Genomic DNA, 17345 nt, shown 5'->3' with positions numbered 1-17345 from the left:
AGATAGATAGATAGATAGATGGATAGATCACTCTGGAATTAGATAGGCAGCCCCAGTGACATGCACTGGTCCTGTGGAACCAATCTGTGGCTTTGGTTAACCCCTGGATGGATAAGAAGACACATGCTGGGATTTACAGAGTGACAAGGCAGACATGTCAAAAGTATTGACAAACATGCAAACTTACGTCACCTATGGCATCGACGGTCTAGAAGTGTGTTTCAATGGTATTATTTGGTTTCAATCTTTATCTCTTCACTAAGGTTAGAGGATATCATGCAATACATTGAGGCCTTAACTACCTATACTTAGTGGTCCTTAAATGACACTGCAGCTGGTCTCCTGAAGAAAGATTAATGTGGCAAGCCAGCCTCCAAAATCAGATGGCATTAGACAGTCTAACAGTATCATGAGGGAACACAATTAGAAACGCTGAACGTACATGTGTGCACATTCCCAATCCTTCTGCAGAGCTGCTCAAGATAGTAACCAACAGGTTAAGATTGTTGCATTCTGAAATTCTCTAGACCTTCTCCTTATTTATTTATTTATTTATTTATTTGGTACAGGGTCTTTCTATGCAGCTCAGACTCATAGTGATCCTCCTATTTCAGCCTCCCCAGGGCTGCGATTACAGGTGTGTGCCACCATAGCCGGTTCTGGTGGCCAGCTCAGTATGGGACAGGCATGGTATACAGTCCAGGTACCGGGGATCGAATCCAGGTCCTTGCACTTGCCAGGCAGGCACTGCATCTCCCCAGCCCTCCTTCTCTTGATAGGAAGCTATTACTGGCTTCTCCTGATAGACAGTTTTGATGGCTATATTCATAATTATCCTGTTTCTTATTTGGCTCATGAATACTTAATTGTTTCTGAGGCCTTGTCTTCTCGACTTAAAGCTGTACACCTATCAAAGACAAGAACACCTGATGTCTATTAAGGGCCTTTAGATAGACCACCTTTGGTGTATCTCTGACTGCTGATCACCACTATGACCCTCTTCAGCTGGAAATAGCCAAATCGGTCTTCGACTCTTGCCCCCTCATAAAAGTTAGTCTTCAGAGAGGAATATTATAGATAGCTAAGATAGGAATACTGTAGGCAGTCAGACAGGGCTGGGCCCTCGAGAGGGTAGTGAAAAAGACAACTGGCTGGAGGACTATTCACTGAAGGCCAGGCTTAACGAAAAAGAACTACCCACCCATATGCTTCCTCTGGGGATGAACAGCAGGGACTAACATTCTAAGTAGGCATCCATCACTGTGGGTGGAGGACCACACCTTCATCCACCTTTCCAGGAAAGGCCTTGCCTGCCCTTGTGAGCTTGCTCTGTAACTTGTTTCCCCACTTGATTCCCATTAATCAATATTACCCTAGTCACTACACTTATTGTATACATATTGGTTGACCAGAATTTTGTCCCACCTCATGCCCATCCTTTCATTTGCCATTGGATCAACATTATCTAAGTGACTATACTTGTAATCTTACTGATTATAGCTCTGTCCCCGCCTTAAACCAGCCTCATCCCATGGCTTTGCTCAATAAACACCCGTGAAGAGGGGTTGGTGGGCAACCTACTTTCTGTCCCTCTAGACAGAAGCTTTTTTTCTCTCAGTAAATTCTTCCTACACTTAAAAACAAACAACAACAACAAAAATCCCAAAGCTTTTGATTCCCTCTTCCACTGGACTGGGGGTATCAAAGGACATAAAGTACTTCTGAAGAACCAGATTAACTTAAAACAGGTTAATGATTTAGGAGAATTTGGGGGGGGGGGAATGCCCATTCATTTCTTTTTCTTTCCTTTTCTATTATTAATTGATAAGATATGGAGTTTGGGCTGGCCTTGAACTTACTGTGTGACCCAGGCTGGCCTCAAACTCAAGATGATCTTTCTGCCTCAGCCTCGTAAGTGCTGGGATTACAGGTGTGTGCTGGCATTATTCATTTCTTAAAGGAAACAAATGATTCTTCTTTGAGACCTTCAGGGGTACTCAATTTGTACAATATTCTATACATATGCACGAAAGTGTGCTGTACCTAAAGATCCTAGGTGTGGACAAAATAATTTAGAGCTTATCAGATAGCCAGTGGGAGTTTAAACCAATGTCATAAAGACTTTTGGACAAGAAAAACAAGTAGATGGGAACATTTTGCCAGGAGAAACCATTGAAGTTGGCCAGATGTTCTTGCCTGACAACCTCCTTGTTAATTCTCTCTACAGCCAAAGCAATGTGCTATACTTTGGAGTGCGCTATGAGAGGGTTGTAAGGATGGGTGATTTGGTCAAGGGTTCCTCATACTCAGAAGAGAAGGTAAAAAATATGGTGAAGAAGGTAGTTTTTCTCAAATCTTTTGCTCCTTATATGTCCAGTCAAAATAAGAACAGAGCCAGGTGTGGTGGAGCCTATAATCCTAGCACTCTGGAGGCTGAGACAGGAGAGCACAGGAGGGCTACTGAGAGTTTGAGGCTAGCCTGGAATACATAGGAAACTCTGTCTTAAAAAACCAAAAATCAAAACAAAAGCAAAGTAAGAATAGATTTTAAAAAAGAAAATTCAGGCTAGCTGTATAATCTAACATAATTTTGTCAGTGGGTCTTTAAAAAAAAATTACAAAGGAAATATTTCCTTATTAGTGGAATAATAATGCAAATTTTAAAAAAGCTAAATCATTCCAAAATACTACAAAACTCAGGAGTGATCAGAATTTTAGATTCTCTCTCTCTCTCTCTGTGACAAGACAGACAAAAGCCAGGAATCAGCAGCCTGCCTTCGCCACAGTACTGAGGGCAGGTCAGGACAGGCACTGAGGAGTATGTAGGAACAGTCACTGAGCATCTCTTGCCTGCGAGCTTCTGTACTTGGTGCTTTATGTGCACTCACTTACGGACTTCTCAGGCACTATTATGCCCCACTATATAACTGAGGCCCAGAAATCTGTTGCCAAAGCAACCAGCAACTGAGTAATAAAAGTTGTTCAAACCCATCCTGATTCCAGAGCCTGTGCTTTTAACTGAACTCTATATGGTCCTGGAAGCCCTTTCCTCCCAGTCTCCTAAGTGAATGCAACATTCAAGATGAGCCACAGGAGAAAAACATGTTTAACACTGGAGAAGACCTAGGGCTGTGGCTGAGATGTACCGAGCCAAGCATGTCCCTCATGTGGCAATTCAGTTCATATCAGCCTGCCCAGATTCCTGTTTCCACATATGCCTCTGAGGCCAACTGTTCACTCAGCCAGGTTCCACAGCCTGGCATCTGGTCTTACCCCAAGCCTTCTAAGTTCCTTATTGCCTAACCCCAATTGTGCTTCATCTATTACAGCCTGAAACTTTCTAGCCCGCTGGCTTAAACCTTCCCTATCAAGCTCTCTTGGAGAGGCCATCTAGCACTATCTGAAAGGAAAACAGACATTCAGGAATCCTGCTTCTGAGGATGGAAATGAAACCCCTTATTAAAAGGTGGAGCAGGCCTAGCTGTCAGAGCCGCACTTCCAACAAGCATTCATGATGCTGGCTGATCTGTTCTGAGAACTGTGCAGGCAGCCACCAGGGGGCAGAATACACTGGGGAAAAGCTGATCTTGGGCTAAGTTGTTCAGTGGCTCACAGCCATTCTGGTCAAAGGTTTGAACTGTATCAGGAAAACATCCCCTGTGTCCTAGAAGAACTAAGAGGGCAAAGTGACAGTTCTAACTCACTCAGCAGCTGATGTGGTCTCTGAGTGACCAACACAACTGACTCCCAAGCCTCTTCAACAGCAGATCCTGCTGGCCTCCTCGCAGCCCTCACAAACAGGCAGGGGAGGATTTATTTACTTTCTCTGGCAGTGAGAAATTCTGGTAGAGCTAGGAAATGTTACTTACAGCCATTTGTCAGTTGGGTAACTCAGTGCAGTAACTAGAAGAGCAGGAACAAAATCTAAGAGGGAAAGAAAGCTCTGACTTATGTGGTTTAGAGCACGGACCAGCAAATCTGGCATGTACTTGTGTTTACAAGGACAGGAACACAGCCAGGCCTGTATCCTGGGCTGCTTTTGTAGGACACCTGTACAGAGACCTACATCCCTAGGCAGAAGGAGTTTGCCAAGCTTTGTCTTACTGGCATAGCTCAGTGAGAACAGCCTTACTATGAAATACATGAACCAGCATATTCTGGAACCCACACGATCAATGTTCCTTTACTAACCACATACACGGGTGGCTAAGGAGCAGGACTCCAAGCAGCATGATTATGGCAGCAGTGTCCTCAGTGACATTCAAGAAAGGGCCATGTCTCATCAGGCAAGGCAGATCTGCCCAAAGTAAAGGATTTTTCTAATGGACCTTGACAACTTGACCGTCACAACTCGGCCCACCATTTTAAGGGATAAAATAGATATTGACAGAATCCATGTTACTTCTATCTCACATATGGGGATGGTGGGTAGACAGATGAAAGGGTTTAGCTATGGACATCTTACTTTGAAACGCATTCCTTTCCGCTGGCCTTTGTCCAGTTTTGGCTTTTCCACATACAGAGGGTTTCTGAGCAGTATCTGTGCTTTGGGTTCAAACTGTACAGACCAATCCCACACGGTGAGCAGGTTCAAAGGCTTGCTTTGTGTATCCGGGCTTTCCCTGCCCTGCCAAGACAAGCACAAGTCACCATGGCTTCCAGGAGGGCTCAGGAAAGCAAACACACATTCTCAGAAGCAGGATTCAGGCAGGGTGCTCCGCCTGCCCGGAGACTGTGCACTCATGGCACCTTACCCTTCAAGGCCGAAGCTCTCAGTGGTTACTCACTAACACCTCTCAGTGAGGGGAGAGCCAGAAGAAGAAAGATACTTCTCTTTAGTGGACCAGTAAAATGTTAGCCACTGGGCTGGCAGTTTCAGAACAACCTTGGAAGATTATTATATTTCCAATTTTACGTTTGAGGAAACTGAAGCCCAGAAGACAGAAGTAAACTGCCTCAGGTCACAAAGCTGGTCAGTTATAGGGCTGGGGATGGCAACAAAGGCTGTCTAACTCAGAAATCTGGGCTTAGTTATTCCTGCTTCACTGAGGGACCTGGTAATCCTACTAGTTCAAGCAAGCGACAGCCAGGAAAGGTCTGGTTAGAGACACCGACTTTAGCTTAGAAAGTTAACCCGACCAAGTGTAGCCTCAAGAGGGGCTCTAGGGTGCAATTCAAGCCTGCTGTTCTAGTCTGTCTGGTGTCTTCTTTTCATAAGAATAACTCCAGACTTCAAACTGAGGGCAGAATGGACTCTTAGTCTACTTTGAGTTAGTCTGTCCTCTTTCAAAAGGACAGCTTTTAGCTGGGCACTGTGGTACACACCTGCAATCCTAATTGCTTGGGAAGCCAAGCAAAAGGATTGCAAGTTTAGGTCTAGCCTGAGAGCTTATATCAAAAGGGGGTGGGAGGGTGCACATACATTTCAGGGCTGGGACTCTGCCTAGCACACACGAGGTCCTGGCTCAATTGCCAGCACCATGAGCTGCGGGTGGGGTCAATTTGGCTCAGTGCTCTGCCTCTAGTACTTGATTCCCATTTAGATATTTACTATCTGACCTTAGGCTTTGTGCCTCAGCTTCCTCGGGGATACTAATACATAACCCATTGGAGCTATGGGACAGGATTAAATACCTTTCCAGGCGTGAAAACCTGAAAAACACAGCAGTGCCTGGTATATTATCAGAGTTAAATAAGTAAGATGTTAAGCATCAATCCCTTTGCATCCCTACTTGTAAAATGCCGCTTTGTCAGTAAAGGTTTCTAAGAGGGACTCTTACCATGTTAGTATCTTTTTGATGAGGTGAGTTGAAGAAGAAGGTACTAAAAATAGGGATATACAGGCTATCCGACAGGACAGTCAGGTAAGTCTCGGTGAACTCAAATGCTGGGGGATGCTGGTGCACCAGCTGCCAGACACAATCTAAGAAGAGCAGGAACACGGGCACCTATAGGAAAATAAGACACATATTACTTGGCAGCTGAGAACCCAAGATGAACTGCCCAGACCAGGGTCAGCCTCTCTACAGCTGTGCAGTAACCTCTTCTGAGCCCTCTGTTCTTGGGAAACACAGTAAACTGCATCGCAAGTTAAAAACATGCTCAGCTGAAACACATGCTCATTAATTAGTATCAGCATTTGGCAGCAGCTTTCTGCGCCAAGGACATTTCAAAGGCGAAGTATGTACACTCTCATATGGACCAGCATTAACAGATGAGCATTTGCAATTCCTTTTGAACACTACTTCTAATCCCCAATTAAAAGAAATAGCATCTGTCACCAAAACAGGACTATTCTTTGTCTTTTCTTTATGAGACAGGATCTCACTAATATAGGCTAGCCCTGAACTCACTATGTAGCCCAGGCTGGCCTCTAACTTGTGGCAATCCTTCTGCCTCAGTCTCCCAAGTGCTGCGATTACATACGTGTGCTACCATACCTGGTTTATACCATTCTTAGTAGTAGTGTAAAAACTATACTCAATGCAAAACTACTCAGTAGTGATTATTATTTTAAATATCAATAAAAACTGGGGCGGAGGCATCCACGCCACTGTCTGCCCATGTACCGAGTCAGTCAGTATCAGTCCTGGAGACCGAGCTGGATGAGAACGCCCACCACCACCCCCAGTCCCATGAAGGCCACAAGAAAGGGGTGAGACAGATGCAGAGGCACCAGAATGAGTTCCTAACATGTTTTTAACCGATGGCCTCCAAGTGCCGGTCCTTGATTCACTGGTGACCCTGCCTGAGAGGTATGACAAGCTCCACAACAGTCTATCCTTGCTGTAAGGTCTGTGCTGCCACGATCTCAGCCAGAGCAAGGAAAGCAGAGGCGCTGTGAGTTCAAGGCCGGACCAACGGCCAGTTGTGCTGTGGTTACATCACAAATTCTGTGCCAGTTTTCCTTCAACACTCCAATGCATTAGTGCTAAGAACCATTTGTAAGGCAGCTGTATTTCACACTCCATTTTTGGTACAGTAACACTAAACAGAATGAAAGATACATAAACCTTCTTGTCAGGAAATGGGCTCAGAAAGTATGAGTGACTCACAAAGGCCAAGAACCAGGACTTCCCTTTTCCCACTAGATTCATTGCTTGTCACTCCTTGTTTCTCACGATAAACGAAAACAACACTTTTCTCCATGCAGTGTCCGCTGTCTGCCTACCATGAAGGTAGGAGTCATGGCTTTCTACTCCCACGGCTTACTGTGCTAAGCTCTTCTGAACCACAGACAGGTGTGATTATCTAAGAAAAACCGTAGCCAGGAGCAGTGGCCCATGCTTGTAATCCCAGTTACTTAGGAGGCTGAGGCAGGGGGAATCAAAAATTTGAAGCCAGCCTGGGCATCTCAGAGAGACCACCTCAAAATTCAATAAAAGGTTTAGACTGTGGCTCAGCACTTGAGTGCTTGCCTACCATCCATGCTCAAGGCCCCACACTGAAAGTGGAGCAAACAAACAAAACAAAAAAGAAAACGCCACAAGTCTTGCTACAAGGATATGATGGCTAGGGCCAGGGAGATGGCTCAGTAGAATAAGTGCTTCCCTGGCAAGTGCAAGGGTCTGAGTTCAATCCCTGGTTGGGGGGTGGGGGTGGGAATAAGGATATGATGGCAAACAAAGAGGGCCAATTTTCATTTTTCCCCACTAGTAATCAATAAAGCAGCCAAGGAGCTTGTGAAGCTGTATCCTAGACAAGTGGAGCATGCCTGTATTCCCAGAACTCTGGGAGGCTGAGGCAGAACTGAATTTAAGCCAAGGCTGGGCAACTTAATAAGACCCTTTATCAAAAATTTAAAAGGGGGAGAGGTGGCGCTGGGGATATAGCTCCGTGGTACAGTGCCTTCCTACCACATACAAGGCTCTGGGTTCAGTTCCCAGCACCACAGTTAGTCAATAAATGTGGGAGGCAGGAGGAAGGCAGAGCTGGGGATGTAGCTCAGGGAGAAGGCCCTGGCCTGCTTCAGTCCCTGGTAGGGATGGTGTCATCCTGGGAGAGAACTAAAACAATTCTTGTGTGGATTTTGGTTATGTAGCTTTTACTGTTTTTAATGTGAAAATATGTGCTCTTGTATTCATCATTTTTTGTTGTCAACACTGCTGTGGTCTGAAATTTCACACTTATTTGTTAAATCCTCAAATCCTAGGAGTAGGTTTCAGACCACTGTCCTTGATCCTTCATTTTGTTTTTTAATTCAATGAGACTTTTTGATGTGTGTATATATGACATGCATGACAATCTTTATTGCTCTCTATGTCAATCGTATGAAAGTTATGAACATAATATATTTTTATTTTATATAAAAATAAAAAAGAATGTAAGAAAATAGATAAGTAAAATTTAAAAAGAAAAAAAAATAATAAAAATGACACTCCCAATCAGAAAAACAAAAAATAAAACATTAACTCTCCCACACCCGATTTCAGAGGCCCATCCGGACCAAGGCCATTCACAGAAGCAAACAGGGCTGCGGCGCAACCCATACAAGCTGCTGCAATGCGCAGCCCTCACGGGGCCATTCAGAAGAGAGGACTCTGACCACAGCTGTCAGCTTTCCTCCAGAAAGGGTTTCACTGTCATTCAGAGCATTCACATTAACCACACAGTGAACCAACTCTACTTTTCCTGTCTGAGCAGCCTGTACTTTGTGAGCAGAAATCCACACCTCAGGGCAGGTATCAGGCGGGGCTGGCTGAGTAGCTCTCCCACGGCCTGCAATGGTCCCTACAACAGGGAGATGGGACACACTTACCTCCTCTTTGTCACTCTGGCGGAGATGGTTGCAGCGATCCAAGAAACAGTGGCCACCCATGATCCACTCCTTTTGGACGAGGCTCTGGAAACCAGTCCGGGTTCTACAGTGGGGGTCCATCATCACTTGAACCAGAGAAGAAAGGAGGCAGCAGAGGTCGGAGGCGCTCTCCTCTAGCAGGGTCCCAGCAGCAGTGCCAATAGGAAGGAGACATAAAGTGTTAAAGAACTGCAGCGCTCTCACCTGTGCAATTGAAGCTAGCTTCCCACCACCATGGCCTCTACTAAGAGCCCCTACAGGCAAGGACCAGTGACAATAAAAACATAGGAAGACAAGTGCCTCTAGCCGAGTAGTATACGCGTCAGCACAAGGTGGTGCTAACTACAGTTTTAGCACTGAAGTCGACTTTCAGCAGATGGGCGCCCACATGTGCCATACAACAACAGTAGAACCCCCACCCAGTGATGACTGCCAGGCTGAAGGCTGAGTCTACAGCCCTCCCCTCCTGGGGGCAAAGCCTCCATTACTGAAATGGCTCTGGGCTGCAGCTGCTTGTCAGACTCATCCCAGTGCGCCTTTAAGACGACACTAATTCTGCTCTGCAGAAAGTTTCCTATTTCTGCTTTGCACCAAAATTATCTTCTTCTTGGCCCCAGGGCTCTTTCCTTTTCTGTGTAAGGATGGATGAGAGGCACTCGCTTCTCCCTGCTTAGAGAAGAATTTCTCCTTGGCTTATTTCCAGTGCCCACCTGGAACACACCTTATGAAGCCCAAACAATAGGAAGTCCACTGATATACTTGTTAACGTTCATGATGTACAGCAAACACAAATACGCGTCTGTAGCCATGTACTGGTCTTAGAATTTTAAGATCCTAAAAGCTAAGGATCTAGCTAGGGAAATCCAGGGATTTCTGTTATGAAAGAAAAAAGGGCCTGAGTTCCCTGAGGGATGGATGGAGAAGAGCGTGGCCAGGCAGAGAAAAGTGCGACTCAAGTTGCTTTTTAAAAATGTCCCCAGGTAGAATGGTGCTACTATTAATAATTTTTTTGTCTTTTTGAGACAGAGTTTCCCTATGCAGTTCAGGCTGGCCCTTTGTAGCCTAGGCTGGAGTTAAACTTGCAGTGATCCTCCTGCCTCAGCCTCCTAAGTGCTGGGGTTAAAGGCATGAACCACCACACCCGGCTTCATCTCTCTACCTTTTCAGGCACTGTCAGTATTATTAGGGCTAGCTGCAGACTCCTCGAAGGCAGGTGCGCTGAGCTCTGTACATGGCAGGTGCTCCATGAGGGCACTCAACTCTTGAGAGCCAGCAGCAGGCGGTCCTGAGGCTGCCAACTGCCAAGGGAAGCACCACAGGAACGAAAAAAGCTTGGGCACCTAGCTTAAAAAGAAGACAATCGGCTTCATTTGTAATGTGGGGCTGTAAGAAACAAAATAGTCTAAAAAGCAAGCCTATAGTCTGAGCTACATGGGGAGTTGAGGCAGGATCACAGGCAGGATTCTTAAAAAAAAAAAAAAAAAACTAAAAAAATCTAAACAGCAGGTGATACTTAGAGATGCGATGATTTCCACTTGCTTTACACAGTCAGAATATTTATATCACTGCTATATTTATATCAGAATATTTTTAGCACTTGTGTATAACAAATTAACCCCACAGAGGAAATCAAAGACCACTAATTTGCTATGGCCACCACACAAAGTTGTAAAACACAGATGCAAATAAATGCATGAGTCTCTTTAAGTAAAAGGGATTACCGAAATACTGTAACTTTAATCTTCTTGGTTAACAAGCAAAATTCAAAACATTAAAAAATGTGAGCTTTGGTAATCAAATAATTTCTTCTTGGGCTGTGAACAGGCCTGCCAAGTTCCAAGTGAGGGAATTTTCTTTTAAGCTGTAACACTCGAGATGGCAAAGTATCTCAATGGACTAAACACCTGCTTAGGCAAGTGCAGGGACTGGGGTTCGATTCCCAGCACCACATGCCAGAGCAGCCCCACCCATGGGTGCACTGAGCCAGCCACCAAGTCTGGGCATGTGGGTGCAGGCCTGTAATCCCAGCACTGGGGAGGCTGAAAACAGGAGGATCACTATGAGGCTGAGCTGTGTAATGAGACCATGTACAAAATACATAAAAATAAAAATAAAAATAAGCTGTAACTCTAAAATCTAAGGGAAGGGTTTCCAAGGGTAAGGAGGAAGGAGTGGGGAGCATTTCTACACTTTGCTCCCTTTGACACATTTGATCTGAATTAATGGATCTCACTAAGCTACACATACAAGAATGTATCTCAAGTGAAAAACATGAAAACTATCCTTCGTGCTTTAAATATATTACCTAATAGAAGAATGTTCATGTTTTGTGCTTCCATGCATTCTGTGATCTCTATTGCTTTCTTCAGACAACGTCTAAATAAGCAAGAGATAAGAAACAGGAGCATTAGTTCTGCAGCTTGGCACCGTAAATAGTAAGTACTTTACAGATAGTCTGAATTATTTTGTTTTCTCATTTTTAATTTTTTTAATGCAAAAAAATATCCAGAAAAGAAAATAATTCCTTCCTATGCTACTCACACCTATTAGAAAAAGATTCTGGGTAGACAGTATATGGATCGAACCAGCACCTCAGATGCCTGCCCGTCTTTCCATGTTCACTCAGGCTCTGCTCACGATCGCCAAGACAGGGTTCATGGACAAAGTAACTTACAAGTGCAACAGTGTGTGTATGTAAGACGGAAGAGTACTCAGCATGTGTGAACACAAAACATTAAAAAGAGATCTATCACTGTAGGGACAATGGATGACCCTGGAGGAAATATGTTAAGTGAAAAGCAAGACACAGAAAGACAAATGCTGCACCATGTCCCTTTCATATCACATGGAAACATGCTCAACTTTCAAGGCAGAGTAGAACGGTGGTCCTCAAGGAATGACGAGTAGACAAAGCGGGGAGACACTCGTCAAAAGATAGACTTTCCATTTTAATTAAATCAGTTTTGGAGACCTAAGGTACAGCACAGATGGGGATGGATCTGTGGATTTTTACCATGGCAAGCGTCACATAATCTACAAGTACACTGAGTCATTACACTGCGTACTTGGCCAGGAGGGGACGTCAGGATACAGCACTTGCTCAGCATGTGTGTGCGGCCTTGGGTTAGAACTCCAGCCCCACAAATGAGCAGAATATATCCTGAATATATACAATCTTTGCTAATTCAGTGTTAACAAACAACAACAACAAAAAAAAACAAAAACAAAACAAAAACAAAAACAAAAAACTAAACTAAAATTCAGAAACTAGACAGTTTTAGGAGAAAATACCAAAATTGATACAAAATATTCCTAAGTAGCTTGGGTGAAAGGGCACACGTCTATCATACCAGTGCCCTGGGAGGGTAAGGCAGGATGATCCCAGGTTTGAGCTCAACTTCCACAATTTGAGACGCTAGCTCAAAATGCTCAAAATGAAAACAAGCTGAGGATGTAGCTTAGTTTGTAAGCCCTGGTTCAGTCCCCACACAGACAGACGCAGACATAGACACAGACAAAGACACACACACACACACACACACACACACACACTCATTCACACACATACACACCCCTCTTCTAGGTTAATTCCTAAACTAGAAATTCGTGATAAAACATCCAATCTATGCCAGAAGTGAGTCCTGGAGGGAGCTGTACGTATCCATTCCTGGAGGATGTGCTGTGTCCATACTTACTCACAGTGGTCAGCGGAAGGCATCACTGTGCATGAAATGACCCAGTCTACCCAGCAATGCTTTCTGTTCCTCTCTACTTATGCTATTCCTTTTGAATCTGTGACCACTGTCCAGAGGGTGGCAGCTCTGGCTTGTCCTTTTCCTTATGCTGTCTGCAGCTGGCTCTCTATTCCTGCCCTCCCACCACAGCCCTCAATCCCCATAGCTGGACCCTCTGCCTGGCTCAAGGGTCTCACCCTTTTCTGTCCACCCTGCATAAGGAAGTGCTTTCTTTTACATTTACCGCTATTCACCATTATACATGAAACAGGGGTAAGCAGCAGCCTCTGGAAAGCTGAGGGCTGAGCCCCTCCTCACAGAAGTCACTCAGAAGAGAGAAAGAGAACCACACCAGGGGCCAGGAATGGCCCTCTCCTTCCTCACACTGAGCCCACACGGGACTCCTCTCTCATACTTGCTCACCACTCGTGCTTCAAATTTTGCTTTGTCATAATCTCTATTTAATGGCAATCAAGAGGAGCTACTCAATACATTAATTAGGAAAGGCAATAAACTGTTCTCTGGGATTCTTAGCTTAACTCCAAAACTAAAAACAGCTAATTAACATTGGGCATGATTTTTAAAATTATAAAACATTTGAGAAGGTTTTTAGCACAAAGCTAGTTAAGTAACTTGTGCATTCTCATTTCCCAGTTTCCTCCTGCAAGCCAGCGCTGCTGCCGTAACTGCAACTTTGGGTTGTTACGCCCCTTCCTACAGCCTTTCCATGTCTTATCTATATGCTTCCTTGTACGCAGGTAGCATTGTTGGTAAATTTCTATCAAATGGGCACAGAAATCATTGTCAAATGTGAAATCCAGCAAAGCCCTGTATAGAATATGGGATCAAGAATATTTAAATGTGGGAAGGGCTGGTGAGATAGCTCAGTGGACTAGGTGGCTGCTTAGGGAAGCACAGGGACCAGGGGTTGATCCCCACACCACATGTCACACCAGCCCCATCCCCTAGCATGCTGAGGTGGCCAGAGAGACTGGGCATGGTGGTGCACACTTGTAATCCCAGCACTGAAGAGGCTGAAAATAGGAGAATCAATATGAGTCCAATCTACATAATGAGACCCTGTAGACCCTGTACTAAAATACATTTTAAAAAACACAAAAATCAAGACAAAAGAACAAAAACAAATAAACTCCAGAATATTTAAAATATGAATTATCAAACAGTTAAATTATGTATCAATTTCTCTACTACCCTAAGTCAGACAACTGTATAATTCATGAGCAAAGTAATAGTTTAGATACCTGATTATGTCAAGCCAGCTGCTACTTTCCAAGAGAGAAAACCATTTTATATCTGTGTCCCAAAATTCAGTACTGTTATCTGAAAAAAGGAAGAAGAAAGATGTCAGATCAACATTCACATGCCTGCCACAAAATACCTGTGCTGCTCCAATCAGTGGTCCTAGACTCAACCTCAAGAACCCAGACAGAAGACTCCACTTTAAGTGAAGAGTGTTTTAAAACTTCAGCTGTAAGATTTTCAAGCTGTAGGTCTCTAGATGGGTCTGGTGCTCCAAAAGAGATCTTCATTGCTGAGCTAGGAAATGCCTCTGTGCACACACACGGCCATCGTCTATTCTGTAATCCACTGGAGACAGTAACATGTGTTAGGCAGACTAGTTGACAATGAGGTTTCTACTCTAAGAAGCAGAAAATGCAACGGACATACCCTGCTAGGGAAGCCTAAATGGGACCTGATTTGGCTGTAGCCTTTGCAGCACAAGGCACACAACATGGATCTGTTAGGCCTGTGGAAGGACAAAAATAACACAAAATAAAGTACTGCATTTTTAATATTTATTGACTTTATTAAAAATATCAAAATTTTTAACATTAGCTGTTTTTTTGGTGTACAAAAATCTAAAAGAGCATAAATAAATTCCCATATGAACTACAATGAAAAAATCAATAGCACGCTACAAAATAAAAGTAATCTTTGCTTTAATTATCACACCTAAGGCAGTCTGCACACATGACAACAGCATGTAATATACACGCATGTTGCTTACAATGACAGCACATGTCTGTTGCTTTCCTGGCCTTTTTGTAGGATGTAACTGATATCTCAGTGGTCTTGCTGTTTTGTTAGGTTATTATATTATGCAGTGTGTAGATAACAGGAGGATAAAATATTAACAAAAAGTATCAAATTCTTAATATGTATTATGTCTAGAATAGACACTATCATTTTCATATCAGTTGTTTACTTGCTTACAAAACCTAACACATCAGAAATTAAAAGCTATGTGAACTACAGTGCAAACAAACAAAAGTATACCATGGAAATGAGCTTTGCTTTCACTCTCACACCCAGTGAACTCTTCACAAATGACAACTTTGTGCTCTACGCACAAATACTGCTTACAGTGATGGCCACGTGTTTTGCTTTCCTGTACTTTCTGGTCCAACACAGCTGACATCTTTTTCGCTTTCCAACTGTCACAATAGGTGTTTGTGATACTGTGCTTGCCTGTTCACCTACCAACTCACCAGTGTACTCCATAATCTTTTTGTACACTTATGGCAGAAACATTTTGGTTTTCCTCGGCTGCAAATGATCTCCTATGAGCAAGTCCCAATTCTCTAAGGAAATTTCTCCGTGATATTTTGCACTTATTTTCTTCATAAACTATCAAACTGTTTGTGCCACATGTGTTCAGGATCAAGTAAAACACAACCATTGACCAATGTTTTGTGTTTCCAGTGACATCAGAGTTGCTGCATAACTTGTCAACAACATGTACTCCACCTTTGGTTTTGCTGTTCTACGTTTCCTTCTCAGGCTTCGTTTTGTCAAGGTTTCTCTATCACTATTTCCATCATGGTGAAATGTTGACATCAACAGTACCAGTTTGCTTTTCTTTGCCATATAATAGGCCAATGCTGTATCTTTCTGAAATTCAAATATTGTGCTACACAATTCTGTCTTGAAATCGCAACATTTCACTTGGAATTTCTGCTTTGTGCGTGTGTACACTTCTTGCTCTGTTCAATGTGTGCTGTTAGCAAATGTAACATCGGTTGGAAAGCAGTAAACCAAACGTCAAATATCATGGTCCACTTAGTTTGGGAGATGGGAGCAATAAGTCTTTTCACAGCATCATTCATTTATTACTGTACAAATAAGGACCTGATAGCTGAGTTCCAGGATACATGTCTAAACTGAATATATAATGTCTTCCTACTTGTAAGGGCAAAATTTTGATGTCATATTTTGACCCATCACTTTTCCCTAAGTCTTCTACATTCCTGAGATCGTCATGAGCAACCTATGCTAAGTACAGCAGACCTATGTATGCTTTCAGTTTGACTAGTGAGTTATCATAAGAAGTATATTTTAAAAATGGCTAACAGTGAACAGAGAACATTTCACTTGCACTTCAGTCTTTGCGTATTTCACAGCATCTTGCAGCACTTCAGCTGCTACAATGTCCGATACTGAGCAGCAGGGCTGGTGTTCTGCCCATATGTTTCACCCCTGCCAAGAGCTTCGCTGTATTTCCAGACCTGGTTCTAATACTGGACTGTGCCATTTGGCTGCACAGCCATTTCGTCACATTTCAACTAGTCAGATCTGTACTCACACTGTTATTTCTGTTTTCATCATCTGAATCAAGGAGGTCTGCATTCTCCACATCTGTATTAGTCGATTTTTGCTCCATTTCACAGGAACTTTGGTTCCCACAGCCAATGTCAAAGTCATTGTCATCATTATCACCATACACCATACACCCACCCACGGTTCTGTTGTGAGTACGTATTGTACTATAATGGGGCATCTTTATCATGTATGCATGAGTAATCTGATGATTCCCTTTTACTTTCTGGGTTTGTTTGTTTTTTTTTTTTTTCGAGACAGGGTCTCACTATGTGTTCAGCCTAGCCTTGAACTCACTTTGTAGCCCAGGCTGGCCTCAAACTCACAGCAGTTCTCTTGCCTCTGCCTCCCAAGTGCTGGGATTATAGGTGTGTGCCACCATGCCTGGCTTTGATGATTTATTTTTGAGATCTTCTGAAACCTGGAAATGTGGTTTTTCATGTGCCACTGTACTGAATTGGGCTACTTCTATCAGAAATATCAAAAGGAAGCTTATTTTTTACCCTCCGTGATGCTCAGGTAAATATACATAAAACAAGACAGAGCATAAACTTGGGACCAGAACATATTTTGCTGCTTTTGTACACCTGCACATTCTGTGCTATTAATCAGAGCCAACAAGTATAATGATAAAGTACAAATTTACAACAGAAAGGTAAGGGATGAAATCCTGAGGGTATTTCACTGACCTTATCAGACCCAAAAGCTACAACTCTTGTTGCATAGGTCCTGCTTTACCTTGGTCTTAACCATCCAGCAGAAAAGTATAAAAACAAAGTATAAGAAGTAAAGCCATGCTGTTATGTTGAGCTGTGGGGGACTCAGGTCAGCAATGTCTAACACTGCCAGTGAAGCAGATGACCCAATACTATTATGGACCTCTGAACTCTTTTAGAATATTTTGCTGAGTTTACACACCTATAATATTTAAATGAAGGAACTTAACAAAAAAAGGGGGACACAGATGAATTTTCATTTTGTATCTGTGTATTCAAAGTGGTTAGGATCGATGTATAGTTACATTCTCTTAATGAATAGAGGATTTGTTCTAATGGTATTTGTAAATAGGATATTAAGTCTGCATCTTGTACAGCAATTAACCATTAGGAAGAATGTATGCAATGTGTTAATTATTGAAACTGTCCTACCAATTTGGTTTGAAACTGTCTCATTGCTATTTGTTTCTCAATAAAATT

The 17345-nt window shown here is 43.2% G+C and overlaps 1 protein-coding gene across 1 annotated transcript in view; it reads right to left on the bottom strand.

The window, feature by feature from the left end:
- Positions 1–17345, bottom strand: part of Mtmr12 (myotubularin related protein 12) — a 97592-nt gene that overhangs the window by 2444 nt on the left and 77803 nt on the right. Inside the window, exons 11-15 of the mRNA XM_004642289.2 lie at positions 13794–13872; positions 11103–11173; positions 8759–8931; positions 5781–5948; positions 4466–4627 (exon numbers count right to left, since the gene is read on the bottom strand). Coding sequence (XP_004642346.2) covers positions 4466–4627; positions 5781–5948; positions 8759–8931; positions 11103–11173; positions 13794–13872 — 653 coding nt within the window. The remainder of the gene's footprint in view (positions 1–4465; positions 4628–5780; positions 5949–8758; positions 8932–11102; positions 11174–13793; positions 13873–17345) is intronic.

This window comes from Octodon degus, unplaced genomic scaffold (genome assembly GCF_000260255.1).
Source record: "Octodon degus isolate 3935 unplaced genomic scaffold, OctDeg1.0 scaffold00149, whole genome shotgun sequence".
NCBI lineage: Eukaryota > Metazoa > Chordata > Mammalia > Rodentia > Octodontidae > Octodon > Octodon degus.
This window is presented reverse-complemented; position numbering and strand designations above follow the sequence as displayed.